This window comes from Lichenostomus cassidix, chromosome 17, assembly GCF_008360975.1.
Source record: "Lichenostomus cassidix isolate B80296 chromosome 17, HeHo_3.0, whole genome shotgun sequence".
Classification (NCBI taxonomy): domain Eukaryota; kingdom Metazoa; phylum Chordata; class Aves; order Passeriformes; family Meliphagidae; genus Lichenostomus; species Lichenostomus cassidix.
Genome location: NC_139497.1, coordinates 2,412,013 through 2,427,105, shown reverse-complemented (window position 1 = coordinate 2,427,105; position 15,093 = coordinate 2,412,013). Strand labels below are relative to the sequence as shown.

Below are 15,093 nucleotides of genomic sequence, written 5' to 3'. Positions count from 1 at the left end.
AGGAATAAAGGCAGATGTCAGATTTGGGAGGCTTCCAAAATTAGGCCCAGGGAGGATTCAAAAGAAAAATGCATATAGGAACAATGTCCACATTCCTCTTGTGATGATCCCTTTTTTGTGTAGCAGGACTCAGGCATGTTTTGGGAGTACAGTCAGGCCTGCAATGCAGCAGAGGAGGCTGAGAAGTGGATGTCCTGGAATTCTGTTGGGAACCCCTTGGTACTGTCAGGTTATTTACAAGGTATCCTGGGCTCAGTGGTGACCCAGAAGTCAGCCCTGCTAGGAAAAGACTTTGTAAATGCTTAAATCCCAAAAGACTTTGACAGTGTAGAAACACACTTTTAGGGCAGCAACTGGAATATGAAACAATCTGCTTTTGCTGTCTCCCCCTGGTTAATTCTGCTATTTCCCCAGCTGACACCCATTAAGTGAAACACAGTTTTGTTTTTTTTTTTTTTAATTAAGAAATGGTGACTGTTACCATCTATTTCCTAAACTTCTGCAGGCAAGGGAGACCACAGCTACACAGAGCTGGAGAAGAAACACAGGAGCCACCTGGAGATTTTGAGGCAAACCTCCCTACTACTGGCTCACAAACTGAAGGTCAGTGGGAAACCTGTGTAAGGAGCAAAGGGAACTCCAGTTCTTCTGTGCCAGGTAAAAAGGTGCTCCCTATCCCCAGATTCAGATGTGCTTAGGCCATAATTAGTTAGTATCAGCTGAGCTGAGTCAGACTCATAAACCCCATGGGCTATAAAAGAGAGGTGCCAGCCCTATTTTCCTGTTTGGAGGCCCCAGTGTAGTTCTGGTGGGTGAGAAGGTGTTGCTGTGCTGCCGCCAAAGCAGTATTTGTGCTGCCTGCCTGTGGCAGCAGGATGTGACAGGAGGTGGCTGTGCACTCCTGTCCTGCCCTTTGCCCCCAGCTCTCAGGTGTGGTGTCACCTGGTTAAAGGTGTCATTTACAATGTGTCATTTCCTAACACAGCTCCAGCAGCTCCACCAGCAACAGCAGCTTCTAGTGCTGAGGCAGAGAGCAAAGCGAGAGGTTCAGCAAAGCCAAAGGTTTTTGAGGGACCTGCTGCAGCACAGTTCAGAGGTAAGTTATGATTCAGAACTTCTCATGAGAGAAGTTCTAAACACACAGAAATTTATGAGCTGTTGTACCACCTTAGCCTCATATGTCCACACAGTTTTCTCCCTTGTAGTAGTATCCAGCCTATTAGTTAATCCAACTTGGAATTGTTGCCATAGGAAAAGCATTATCTACAACCAGAGACTTTCCTAAGTAGATGACGGGAAAAAGGCTTAAATGTTGTGCCTTTCAAATAGATCATTGGTGTGACAATTTCTGTGTGTGCAGGAGAGCAGGAATTCCAGAGGCAGTGATCCTGCTGTGACAAGACTGTACCAGGCAGAGCAGACACAGAGAGGACAGTGGCTGGAAGGTGACCTTGCTGCTGGCAGGTACAAGAGGTTTGATACAGCGAGGCACTCCAAGGATTTGGCCTATGGTTTGCCTACATGAATATTTTGGGGCACTAAAGTAAATGTAACTCGCTCTGATTTATGCTCAAACAACAGTATTAACACCTTTCCAATGTTGTGAGAGATTCTGCATTTTTTTTAAAAGTAACTCCTCTGAAACTTGTGCGAAAAATAAAATTTTCTTCAGTTTGCTTTACCATCGTATCTTTACTGTGAATTAGAATATTGTATGTGCACTTTTTAATGATCATTTAAAGTAGCATAAAGACTCAAGAATTGCTTCCAGGGTGCAATTACCAGAAAGGCACCTTTCCACAGGTAAAATTTTCAGTATCACATAAAAATAAGTAGCATTCTGCTTTGAAAAAGATTCAGCCTCCCCAGAGGACTCGGCTGTGACAACTAGGAATTGAAATAGTATCTCTGACTGCAATAAGAAAATATTTCCTTTTCCTTACTTTTAGTAATCAAGAGATGGGTTCACTGAGACGATCTGCATTGAAGATAGAAAGAGATCACAGTCCAGTGGATCCCAAAATAGTGGGAGAAACAAAACCTCCAGGAGGAGGAGGCTCTTACTGCTCAGCGCTTCAAGGAGGTAGACATGAAGCTAAAGGATTTGGTGGTATTGTGGAAATGCCCCATTCACTGTGGCTTGGAACACAATTTTCTAACTAATTTTGAAAATTTTGACCTAAATACATTTTGTATATTTAAACTATGGTCATCTTCCTTTGTACTCCTGGCACTTCTAAGAAAGTCATGTTGGGTGCTGAGAGTTATTTACCCTATTGATGGGCCTCTTTTTTAAATTTTTACCTGTTTACCATGATTTCATTTATAAGAAAGATTAAGGTGCTTACCTTGCTCCTGGAAGTGAACAGTTGTAGGGTGACTCCTCCAGCTCTTACTGAGGGCAGTGCACAGACCTGGCTGACAAGGACTTATCAAAGGCACCTTGAATTCAGGAATGGATGTTAACTTGTACTGTGGGAGTTGGTTTTGGGGTCTCTTCTTCCCTTCTGTTTTAGCCATTTTATTTATGGCGACGTTAATTCTTTAACGAGCAGATCACGAGCAGTCACTGCACAGCCATCACGCCTGGAATCTGTTGTCACCTCGGGTCAATCTGCCCCACAGGGAGACCTGGGACAACTCTGGAGAGAGCAGTGACCACGCCAGCTCTGACAGCCAGGTAACACCAGCTCTCAAAGCAGTCTGAAGGTGGTTTTTTTGTCTATCAAACTGTTCACCTGGTGACGCCGACGCTCTGCTTTGTCCCCAGTGGATTCCCGCGGCCGTTCCACACTTGGGAGGCTCCAGCACCTTCCATGGTTCCAGCCTGGCCGTGGTGGAGCAGTGCCTGAGGAGAGAAAAGCTGCGGGCTCGGCAGCAGGCTGTGCTCCTGAAGCTCCGGAGGAAAGCTCTGAGGGAAAGGGCCAGGGCTGAGCTGGCCTGGCTGGACCACCGGAGATGGTGAGGGGCATGGGCAGCAGGACGGTGGAGACCTGCTAGGCCGCGACTGGTTTTCCTCCTTTCAGGGAAGACAACAAATATAAAATCTTCTTAGAAAGCAAGCAGCAAGTAAAGCATGAGGAGAGGAAAGGAGCTAGCATGGTTTTAGTGTCTCCAGAGCTGTTGAGCTTCTACTGCGACTTCCTGTGGGGTTGTGTGAGGCACCAGCTGGGCTGAGGAGCCCTCAGGGATGGACGGTGAGGGTGTCCATCAGTGCTGACCAGGCTGAGGAGTCCTCAGGGATGGACAGTGAGGATGTCCCTCAGTACTAACTGGGTGAGGAGCCCTCAGGGATGGACAGTGAGGATGTCCCTCAGTACTAACTGGGTGAGGAGCCCTCAGGGATGGACAGTGAGGATGTCCCTCAGTGCTGACCAGGCTGTGGAGCCCTCAGGGATGGACGGTGAGGGTGTCCGTCAGTGCTGACTGGGCTGCGGAGCCCTCAGGGATGGACGGTGAGGGTGTCTGTCAGTGCTGACCGGGCTGAGGAGCCCTCAGGGATGGACGGTGAGGGTGTCTCTCAGTGCTGACCGGGCTGAGGAGCCCTCAGGGACAGTGAGAGGCTTTTCTCAATGCTGGCCAACCTGAGACGCCCTCAGGGATGGACAGTGAGGGTCCAGTGACAGTACTGACCAGGAGGAACAGTGTGAACCCCCTGTGCATGGTGTCCCTTCCCAGTGTTGTGCCCAGGAGACTCTGACTGCCTCAGGAGAAGTCACAGAGTGGTGAGATGTCTTCTGAGTGTATCAGAGCCTTCCACACCCACAGCTGCTTTGAGAGGAGCTTTGCTCCCATCCCTGGTGTAAATTCAAGGCATTCTGACTCTGATTCTCGTGCTTCTGATCTCCAGGATTCTGGAAAGCCTGCAGGATAGCAGTGGAGTCTCTGCTGTGGCAGCAAAGCAGCACACAATCCTGACGGAGCTGAAATGGGAACAGGTAATGCTGCAGTGAGAGGAGCTGGGATTTATCTCATATCCATGATGCAGCACAGGGAGGTGTCAGGAGCTGCTGGAGCAAGTGGGGTTTGCATTTAAACAAAAAAAGCCCCACTTTGCATCCATTATTCTGCATGTTTCCTACATTCAGTGAGATGAGTTTTGTGCCGAAGTCAGCAGTCTGTAAATCTTGGATAAAAGAAAACATCTTTTTTTTTTCTTCTGCTACTTCACTGTTATTGTGGAGTTTTCTACTTATGCCATAACAAACAGGTCATATAATATAGGTTTCCACTGATTTATGCTTGTGATGTTGGAATATATTAAATTGATCTGACAGCTAATTTTATAGTCTCAGTTATTCCACAATGCAGGGCTCATAATTACACTTGGTAGTCAGAAAATTTCTGTCCTGTCCTTATGTAGTGCAAGACTCCTTTACTTAAAGGAATTCCTAGTGCAACCCAAAAGCATCCTGTAGTGTTGAATGATCTGGAGACAATTCATTTTTAAAGGTCTCGTCTCTTGGCACCCAATTAAAATATCCCTTTACCTGTCATCAGTTTGCACAGGTGAAACCCCGGTAAAAATAAAACTGCAATTTTTTTTTAATAAAAAAGAAAAAAACCTACTTATTGCATTTTCAGGGTGTTTTGGGACTAACAGTGCCCTATGTTAAGAAGCATCATAAATATTTTTAAGAAGATCTCTTTATCTTCACCCTCCTATGTTACTTTCTTTCTCTGCTTTGCATAGGCAGAAATCCAGCACCTGCAAAACATCCACAGGGCAGCCCATCAAGAAAGGAAACTTTTATTAAAGCAGCAGAGAGAAATCTTAATGATGCAGCATTCAGCAGCACAACTGCAGGAAAAGCTGCACAGTTTGGCTGGGAAACAGGAGGTTATGAAATCACAGTCAGGAAGTAAAGACAGTTGTGTCCAACTAAAGAAAAAACAGAGCAAGAAAGATGAGGGGTAAGTAAAACCTTTCTCAGTGATTGCTGAAGATAAGACCCAATCCAGTGGAGAAGATGGAGAGAGCTACGTCCTAAATAATTGTGTGAGCTTTAGAAACTCTGAAGAGAAAGTTTATGATGATAAATTTTGAAAACTTCTGTGTTTGAACACTTGATAAATCAAGATCAGTGCTTATCATTCTGTCCAAAATGGTGAATTCCTCAGGGCATTTTTAATGATGCCACACAATTGTTAATGATAGTTCATGTTTTCAGGTGGCTTTTAACTACAAACTCAAACCACTTTGCAACTATATATTAATTAGACTTCACAATACCCATATGGAATGAGTAGAAATGTATTGATTTAATTGGTGAAATTCACTCCTTTGTCATCCTCTGGCTCTGAGCCTCTGTATCACTTAACCTCCCAGAGCAGGTTGGTGTTTCACTGAGGATTTAATCACAGAAGGATTTTGTAACACATAGGGCTAAATTTTATGCTTAAATTGAAGCATGGAAGTGTCATGTAAAATGCCTGCAGTGAGATCTAATTCAGGAGTTTAGTCAGACTGCGAAATCAGTATCTTCCTGTTTATCAGGAGCTTCATTCCCTGCATTCCCTGTTTCCCACTGGGCTGGAGGAGCTGAGCAGTGTGGGTGAGAACCCAAATCCTTGTTTGCTTCAGGAACAGAACAGTTAAAGCCAAGTATATATCTATATGAATTAAAACTCCCTTTCATTCAGAGTTACCCAGATCTTTAGCAGAGTGGTGAGTCAGGTTTGTGCATTTACTTAAGTCCCCACAGGGAAAGGCTTTCAAATAAATCCCTGCATGGAACTGATCTATAATTCATGGTGTTATTGATTACAAGTCAGAGAAATCTTTAAAAGGTTTCTTGGCTGTGCTTTCACTTCTTATTACTGACAAGGCTGCTCATAGGAGAACAGTGAATATTGGTGTCAGTCTGGAGCTGCCAGGGGCTGGTGGAACTCAAATGCACCCAAATTCTGGCTGATTGTCCATAGATCTCTGTCCTGTGTAGGAGTGCACAGTGGTAATTATGCTATTTATCCACCAGCATGTTCATATTTTATACTGATCAGGAACGAAGCAGGGTTGTAAGGGGAAGGAAAGGATTGGGAACTACTTTTAAAACTGAAAGCAAGCTGAAATAATAAATTACCAACATGCAGAAAAAAGCTGCTGGTTTGGGCTTTTGCTAATGAATGTAAGATACTAAAAACAAGGGATACAGAAATTTGTAATTATTATAAATGGAGAAACTTTTAACTAAGAATTTGGGATATATATTCTGAATTGTGGTATGTATTTTGAAGTCCTTAAACGTTAGTGGTGCTCAATATTACATAAGCCTCCTTTTTTCACCTTAAAGTGTTAATGGGGATTAAAGTAAAAACAAGTCAGAAAACCACAAAACCAAAACAAAAAAAATCTACACGCATTTTTTTCTGGACAGAATAACTTACTCAACTGCCTATTTTAGAACTTGTACCTCTAATGGAAAAGCCTGTGAGTATGAATCATGTTGCCTTGTGCTTCTGCAGTAACAAGGAAATTCAAAGTCACCATGACAATCAGTATTTGCTGTCCCAAATGTCCATAAAATTGTGATGCTGTACTTAAAGTAGAAAATTTAATGAGAATTGTTGAACTCTTATGTGCTAAATTGACTGGAAACGGAGAAGGCAAACAGGTTCAGAGTTTGACTCAGGTTTTGCTTTTGAGGTGCTGATGATTTTTTCAGTCTCCTAATCTTGTGTATGGAGATTAGAAAACTGATTATACAGAAGACAGTATCAAGTGAGAGGGAGGAGAATGGAGCAATAAATAGACTATTCAGAGTGTTTCTGGTTTTACTCATTTGCTGGTTTGGAGATGTGTGTGTGAACACAGCCATGGTAAATCCATAGGAAATCAATAAAGGTGCAAATTAAATGCTTCTGGTTGTGCTTAACTAACTTGGAAACACAAAAACAACTCCCAGTCGATAATTCCTTATCTAAGTGTTTACAGCTTTTCTACTGAGAACAAGGAAACACCTGACCAACACCAGACACAGGTGGAGTTATCCCCAGGTTTGAAGCAGTCCATAAATGCTCAGGATAATGTTTTCTTACCTCTGGAACCTACAAATTTGGCTGGAATGGAACCCATATCCACACTCATTACAAGAGAAGGCCAAAGGTGTGCGTTTCTGGTAAGGATCACCTCTGGAATTACATCAATGCTTAAAGAAAGGTTGTCCCAGATTATATTTGCCTAAAGATGGGACCATCACAAGGCTCTTTTGGCAGATATGAACATGAAGTCAAAATCAGTCTTGTGTGTTGATTATGTATGTTTTTTTCCCTGAAGACATTAACTCTGTCTCCTAAATATTTGCATTCTAGGAATCTGTGCTGGGGGAAAAGGCACTTCTCTCAAACCCAAACATTGATCCTAAAGATAATGAAGATATTAATCCGTGTAGCAGTAAGTACCCAGTGAAAGGCTTGGGGATGCTTTCTCCTTGGTGTAACTTATGCCTGCTTCAGGCAGAAAATACTCTTGAAGGAACAGGTCAGTCATATTTAATGCTAATATGTCCAATCTGTTTCAACCACTTCAATCAAACTTTAATCCAGACAGAAAGAGAGACAATCTTCTCATTTATTACCAAAGTGTCTTGCTCACTATAGCCAATGCATAAATCACTGCTGGGCAAGATGGTGGGAATCTCTCAGAGGTTTATTAAGAGATATGATTATACTGCTTCCCCAGAACAAAATCATAACTTACTCTGATTGTGTTATTAACAATTTACTCTCCTTTGAGGCAGTTTTTCAATAATTTAAGGGTGTTCTTTTAAAAAGAACATAGATCACTTAAAGATTGACTTGGACAGGACATGCTGGAGTTATTTTTGCTTCCAGGTTTTATCCTCAGTTCATATTTCTTACTCTCAGTAGGACAGGTAAAAAATAAAACTGTCTGTTTATATATGAGTCAGTTGTATAATTTACATAATTCTGGGTATGCATAATCTCTGTATTATAAATATTTACATATTGTAGCAATATTTCCTATTTCTGTCATTTTACTAATGAACCATCTTTCTGCATTTCATAAAATAATAGAATATCCTGATTTGGTTAGTCTATGGCCCCACAAGAATCATAAAGTCCAACTCTTAATTTACTCCTAGATATCATAGTGAGGAACACTATAGATTTGTGTATCCTAAGTGATCTATCAGCAACCTCTTCTATAAAATACCTTTTTTTTAATGCTGGTTAAAAAAAAATCTTTAAAATGTTCCAGTTAAAGAAGTGGAAGTGCCTGTCCCTTCTGAGATCCATCAGATGGAGGACAATCAATGTTTGAACAAGTTGGACCACTTTTCTCATGAAGCTTCTGATGAAGAACTAAATTTACAAGCATTTTCTGAAGGATTAATTTCCACCCAATCACTGTCCAAGTCAAACAACTTCTTTTTGAAATGTGAAAGTGCCAAATCAGGCTCTTCACCCTCAGAATTTCAGAAAGTGTCTGCAGTTCTGATTGACATCTCAGAAAGTTCCATTTCAGACCCAGAATCAGAGCTGAAACATGGAGAGGACACAGATGTCAGTATCCCAGAAGAGTTTGTCTGTGACAGCAGTGATGTGTTTCCTAATCTCTCCAAAGAGATGCCAATAGCAATGAGCAATGGAAAGGAAACATCACCTAGTGACAAACACAATGAACGTGAGCTGCCTGAGGATGACAGAGCTGAGACTTCATCCCACTCCCAGAAACATCCTGGACATGCATTGGATCATGGCTGCACTGATCACTTGCTTTCTTTCATTCCAGCAGAAAAAGCAAATGCCCCCAGAACTGAGACAGCACATTCCTTCCAGTCTGAAAACCCCTCTGAGGGAATGGATGAACCACACCTGGGTGCCTCACAAAGCTGCAGCAGAAACAAACAGGGCAATGATGCAGCTGCCAGCCCCTCATGCACTGATGCAACCTCTGTTAGCAATAAGGGTCTCCCTCCAACTGATGAGGACATCTTGTCGGAAATACTGTGTCCTGTGGATGAAGTATTGTCCTCTGGAAGTGCTGACTTGCCATCCTCGAACAAAAAGGATTTGTCATTTCCCAGTGAAGATCTTCCTCCTCCCCCTTTAGGTGCAAATGCAATGAAAAATGATGACCCTGCCTCCAGCACGGATGATTTCCCATCTCCACCAGAACAAATGACAGGCTTGGAGCCTAGTCAGGGTATGGATGAAGATATATCACTGAAAATGGATGCATTACCCCCATTACCTGATAACATTGTGCCTGAAGAATTTCCCCTGCTCAGTACAGAGACAAGAGGTGCTTTTTCAACTCAGGGTGGTCATCTCTCAGAACAATCCACACTTACAGCCATTTCCAGCTCCAAGGAAGGTTTATCAGAACACCAACAAGGAGAACAGGAGATGCCTTTGCAGCATGTGGAGTTTCTGCCTGTTTTAAATACCACCTCTTGTGGAAGCAAAAGTCCTGAATTCCCAATGAAACAATGCAAAACATACGTAAAGCTGCCCAGCGCTCAGGAGGACACTGATGACCCATTATCATCATTTGAAATTGGGGACAGAGTGGTGGTGAAGCAGACCCAGCCTGGAACTCTGATGTTCAAAGGCCTGACTCATTTTGGCAGTGGCCACTGGGCTGGTGTTGCACTGGACAAAGCTGAAGGTGACCATAGTGGAACTTATGAAGGGGTGAAGTATTTTGAGTGTGCTCAGCATTGTGGGGTCTTTGTCAGAGCTGATGAGATTTCACATCTGTTAGAGGCTGACAAAAATAGTTCCAGTTATGTGGGGGATGAAGACTCTGACTCCTATGATGATGACTCCCTCAATGGAGACTGCAAATATTCTGAAGATGAGCAGAGAGTGTGGTTTGCAGAGGGGAAAGCAGAAGACAGAAAAAGTGCAGGAAGTTCAGAAGTGAAAGAAAACCAATCTAGGTTACACACTGCCTTGCTGTCTGGAAAAGGGCAGAAGTTTCGCCATTCCAACCAGTGTAGCTGTAATGAATTCCTCTGTCAAAATAACTTAATGTGCTTGGGATCAGAAAAAGAAGAAACAGAGCTGGCACAAACAAAACAAAGGATATTTGCAGATGCACTTCTAAAGAAAAGCAAGACAGATGAGGTAAACACGAGCAAAAATATTTGTTGCTTGGTAGAGGATCAGAAAAGAATTAAACTTGCTGATGATATTGCAAGTGAACTCAGTAAAAAACTTCTGTTTGACATTTTAATTGCATTTTCTGAAACAGCTGAACACAAATATAAAAGTGCCTTTGAAAAAGACATGATGAATTATGGCAAAGGCCTAAGGCAAGAAGACAATCAGAAACCATTTCTCCTCAAAGAAAATTCAGTTGCTGCCTTATCTGAATCATCAGCAAAGGTTTCTGATGTTTTACTGGGTGATTTTGATACGCTTTGCATTCATGGTTGTCACACAGTAACAGACAGAATTGTAACTAAATTTATAGACGATGCAGTTAAAGAATATAAGAAGATTAAAAGGAAACACAGATCAAAAGCAGACAAGGTACTTCATTTATCTCCAGAGACTTCTCCAACCACTTTGCCTGTAAGTACAGTGAGAAAGTTTTATTTCTAAGTGTTGGACCTGAAGCTGGGTCTATACAGGCAGGAATTTGTGTGGCCCAGTTTTTGATCATCCATAAAAATTACATCATGTCAACATTAGGAACCAGGTGGTTCATTTAATGTGACCCATTCCACATTTAGCCAATGGATAGCGTATATCCAAATAAAGCAAATGTGATTATTTTATTGGAATTTGTCAGTTGTCAAAACGGATAATTTTCACACAACTCCAGAATTGTAATTCTTTCTAATTCTGAATTCTGCCAAATACAGTTAAAATAGATTTGTTTTTTAAATGACACACTAGTGAGCCTATCTTTTAGCCCATGAATAAGATGGTTTTAAGTGTAACCTTAATCAGTATCTAATTGTTGCAATACCTCTGAAAATATGGAATATGTCATTTGGCTTTTCTTTTTCTCTCTGTTAAAGTTCCTTAAAAAAATCCTTGATGCTGGTATTTTTGGAAGCTCTGAAGATTTTGATCAGCCTAATTCTGACCAAAACACGCTGGTGAGACAAACACAAAAGCAATACTTGTTCAAATTGGATCAGTGGCACTCAGCTCCTTGGAAGAAAACTGTGGAAGTTCCTCTTGTGATACCACATAACAGTTCTTATGTTAAAAATTTGTCTGCATATGCTGTGGAAGAATTATGGACCCCAGAGAACATAAATTCAAATTTCAGGAACATCAATGTGCCAAAGTACTTTGAATATAATGATCTCCCAGGGAATGATTTGGAAGCAGAAAGCAAGAGGATGTATAATCAGGTATTTTTAAAGCAGTAAGTGTTAATTAACTTTCCTAGTGTTCTGTAGGCTGTCTCATATTAGCTAATATTTCTATTATTCCAGCTGCTAACACTAAATGTAGATAAAGGGACACTGAAAGGTACTACAAGGAGTATTTTGCAATCTGCTGCAGAATAATTCCAGTTGTCCTTGCAGTGAATCCAGGCTTTTGCCAGAGTTCCACCATAAGATCTTGGACACCTGAGCAGTGTCTGCTTTGGGTCTGCTCAGGAAAGCCAAATTTCATGGAAAGCTGGGGATTGGAATCCATTTCTCCTGACTTCAGTGTCCTGCTGAGTTTTTTACAGGTTGTATTTGATTTGAGCCGTGAGTTGCTGTGTGCAGAATATCAAGTGACTGCAAAGCCAAATATGTTTCCATGGTTGAAAAGAAGTGTGGGATCTCACTGTTCCAGACATCTCTGCAGAAGGATGGATGTCAGTGATGTCAAGGTATGTTCTGGCAATGCAAAGTACAAGAGTCAGTGAAAAGAGCAGATACTGCAGTGGCAAAAAACATAACATTTGGGAGCATTATGGCAGTGTAGCTGAGGTGATGGGAGAAAAGAGTGTTATTCTGAAATGCCTGAATAAATACAGACTGAGCTGATTGGTGAAAATATTCCATATGTATGGAGTTCTGTAGAAGAATGTGAATGGGCCTTTGAATCCTCCTAATTATGACTATTTTATGTGTAAACTCTAAAGTAATATTATGATTATAATATGTTGGTTGAGCAGTATTGATCGGCTACCTCTAGATTAGTCACCAAAACTTTGGGATGTTTCTGGATTTAAAGCTGGATCTTCACACTGGCACCTCTCACTCATCTGGAACCTTCACAGTGCCAGAATTCCTATGAGGAGAGTTCTTTTCTGCCTTCTTTATTTTGTAGATGTTTGTTCAGGGTGAAATTATTAAAACGATGAACCTGGAAAAGAATGACTTAGAAATGAAAAGAAAATTCCTAAATATGACCAAGTATGGAAACTGTAAGAGAGACAGAGTGGACCTAATTCTGGTAAGCAGACTTTCCAGTGGGGATTTGTTTATTTCCTCTAGGTTTAAACTAGAAATTCTCGTCCTTTTGTGAGAATCACATTTACTTAACTTCAGAACTTCAATTTACTGCCTGCCTTTTATTGCAATAATAATCCAGTACTTCCAGTTCATATGAGTGGTTTAAATTAAATAAATTAATGATGCATATATATAAAGTTGTTGGATTAGGTGCAGTGCCTCAGTACTTTTGTGAACCTCTTATTCTTGAAGTAAGAATTCCTTTCCATATTATATTTTAGATTCAGGAGCTCTGCAAAGAAGAATCTCAGTGGACTTCCTATGGTGATGATGAATTAACAGTGAAAATGAGGATGACTGAAGCCATATTTGATAGTTTGATCCTTGATACAATCAGAGTTCTGAATAAGATTTATCTGAGAAAAGCCTGTTTTAAAGGTGACTGTGCACCATCTTTTTTATTTTAATACACTGTGGAACTGGTTAAAAGGAGCCTGGAGATGGCTTCAGAGAAGTGGCACATAGAATGGCAAAACCCAGAGCCAGACATTCAGTTTAAATGTCCATCATTTTATGTAAATGAGACAAATACTGATGTAATGCACTTTAAATTGGAAGTTTTTCTATCAGCAACTTCAATTTCTGACAATTAGATATGTGCCTGTAATTGGGTTATTTATCATGCAATTCACAGGAGCCTGTTGAATTTTTACAACATCCAAATGTGGGGTGTTGAGAATGTACTTCAATAGACATAACAGAGGAAATCGATACTCCTTTTGTATTGGCAAAACTGGAAAAAATCAAGATTTTAACAAGGAAATAGAAGCATTCCCTGAGGATGGTAATTGTTCGCTATGGAAATTGCTGTGGTCCAACCTATTTTGCATTGAGGAGACCAAATTTTTGTTAGTTCTTTTTAAAATAAACACTGTGCAAATATTTCTTACTGGAATTCAGAAACTGTTGATTATTGAATATTTGACTGTAAAGAAATCAGGGTTTTTTTCCAATTCCATTAATTCAGGGTGTCTTTCAAATTAAAATCAGGATAAATAAACATAAATTTATACATAAACTTACATTTTAAAATAAAATACTTGCATCAGGTTGGGGGAATAGACAAACATAAAATGTCTTTATTTTTAAACACTGCTGGCTTAGTTGTTTTTGTACTTGTTTTCTGAATAAACAAAATAAGCCATGTGTATCATATTGTACTTATTTTCACTGAAATTGATTAGAATTGCAGATTATATTGTACCCACTGCTCTTCTCAGCAGTGAATGGGTGCACTTTTGTTTTGCTGGGCACATTAAACCCTCCCCTGCTTGTTGCCATATGAACAGAAATAAAAAGGCAACTTCTGCCCCCAGCACATTAACTGTTGGTTTTATCCTATAAACTATTTTCATGTCTCTAGTGGTACATTTCCTTGTCTCTGACGTTTATCCTCATTGATTAGTTAATCCACATAAGTTACTTGTTTTCTTCTTGTCAGTTTATAGCAGAATTTAACTCAATATTGTTTTTCTCTCCTGGACATGCAGACTGTTGGATACAATGATAAATCCTATACATGGCAGCACTCTGGTTTTTCAGTTTGTTCTCACTTTGCTTTTGCTGCAGCAGCAGCATCCTTGTGTTTGGAATGAAAACTATTAAAAATCTCTCTTAGATATGAATAAATAGCCAAAGGACTTGTTTGATTTCAGCCTTATGTTACACCTGAGGCAGATACCCATCAGATTTGCAACGAGGGTTGTGAGTGAAGCCTGAACCCTGCAGGGAAGGACACAGCTATAAAGTACCTGCTGCTGATGAGAATAAAAAGTGTGTACACAGAACATGTCAGACATGTTTAATATCCCCCACCATTCTGTGTTCAAAACCTGAGATTCTGGCACCCAGATATATTGACCTGTTCACTCAGTGGCAAGGCTTCAATATCAAGATTACTCTCCTTCAAGGTCTAATATTTTGTTTGCCTTGGGTTTGATCAATATTAACCTCCTGGGTCAATAAATCTTGATACTAGCCTCAAGAGGAGTCATTATCTTTCATAGAAAATGATTATTTCTCAGTTAAACCCTACATTTAATTCTCCTGTAATCCATCTCTTTCATCTTCATACATTTAACAATTCTTCTGAATAAAATGTGCCCTAAAATATCTTAGGCACTGCAGATTTTTAAAATCCTAATTAGCAGCTGCTTCGAGATTTTTCAATTCTTTGAAGCTGCTGGGCTCTGCTATTGTAACCATCTATTTTGTTGCTTGCTGTACCCAGGAAAAATAGAGACAGAAAACCCCAAAGCTGGGATGTGATATGAGAAACCATTTAGGCTGTAGCTGTGGATATGGATCAAAAGATGTGTCTGAACCGTTTCAGATATTAATGGTCAAATGAAAGAAAGGATCAGAAAAAAGGCAAAAGTGGCAGAATTTTACTCTTGTACTGTTTGTGGGTTGTTGGCCACAAGTAATGATAAATTAGATTCTAACCCTGAATTCACCCTGATGGCCCTGAAGTACAAATTTAAACCCCTTTGTTTCCTACTTGTTCTTCAAGGATTAAAAGCCGTGTTTGTGAGTAACAGAAGCAAGATATATCTTTTCAGAGACCTCAGTCTTTCATTATCTGAGTTTTAAACTCCTCTGAAACCCTTCTCTGGGGAAAATGTTCAGTTTCTGCTCCTCATTAATGTAATGA

The 15,093-nt window shown here is 40.6% G+C and overlaps 1 protein-coding gene across 1 annotated transcript in view; it reads left to right on the top strand.

The window, feature by feature from the left end:
* The window catches only part of CCDC187 (coiled-coil domain containing 187), a 32,546-nt gene extending 18,956 nt beyond the window's left edge, over nucleotides 1-13,590 (top strand). The window contains exons 11-25 of the mRNA XM_085076820.1: nucleotides 506-603; nucleotides 986-1,096; nucleotides 1,361-1,464; nucleotides 1,950-2,083; nucleotides 2,556-2,680; nucleotides 2,771-2,961; nucleotides 3,851-3,938; nucleotides 4,694-4,914; nucleotides 6,935-7,118; nucleotides 7,312-7,480; nucleotides 8,222-10,545; nucleotides 10,998-11,339; nucleotides 11,669-11,812; nucleotides 12,256-12,381; nucleotides 12,662-13,590. Coding sequence (XP_084932946.1) covers nucleotides 506-603; nucleotides 986-1,096; nucleotides 1,361-1,464; nucleotides 1,950-2,083; nucleotides 2,556-2,680; nucleotides 2,771-2,961; nucleotides 3,851-3,938; nucleotides 4,694-4,914; nucleotides 6,935-7,118; nucleotides 7,312-7,480; nucleotides 8,222-10,545; nucleotides 10,998-11,339; nucleotides 11,669-11,812; nucleotides 12,256-12,381; nucleotides 12,662-12,847 — 4,547 coding nt within the window. The 3' untranslated portion in view covers nucleotides 12,848-13,590. The remainder of the gene's footprint in view (nucleotides 1-505; nucleotides 604-985; nucleotides 1,097-1,360; nucleotides 1,465-1,949; nucleotides 2,084-2,555; nucleotides 2,681-2,770; nucleotides 2,962-3,850; nucleotides 3,939-4,693; nucleotides 4,915-6,934; nucleotides 7,119-7,311; nucleotides 7,481-8,221; nucleotides 10,546-10,997; nucleotides 11,340-11,668; nucleotides 11,813-12,255; nucleotides 12,382-12,661) is intronic.
* Nucleotides 13,591-15,093: the final 1,503 nt, after the last annotated feature.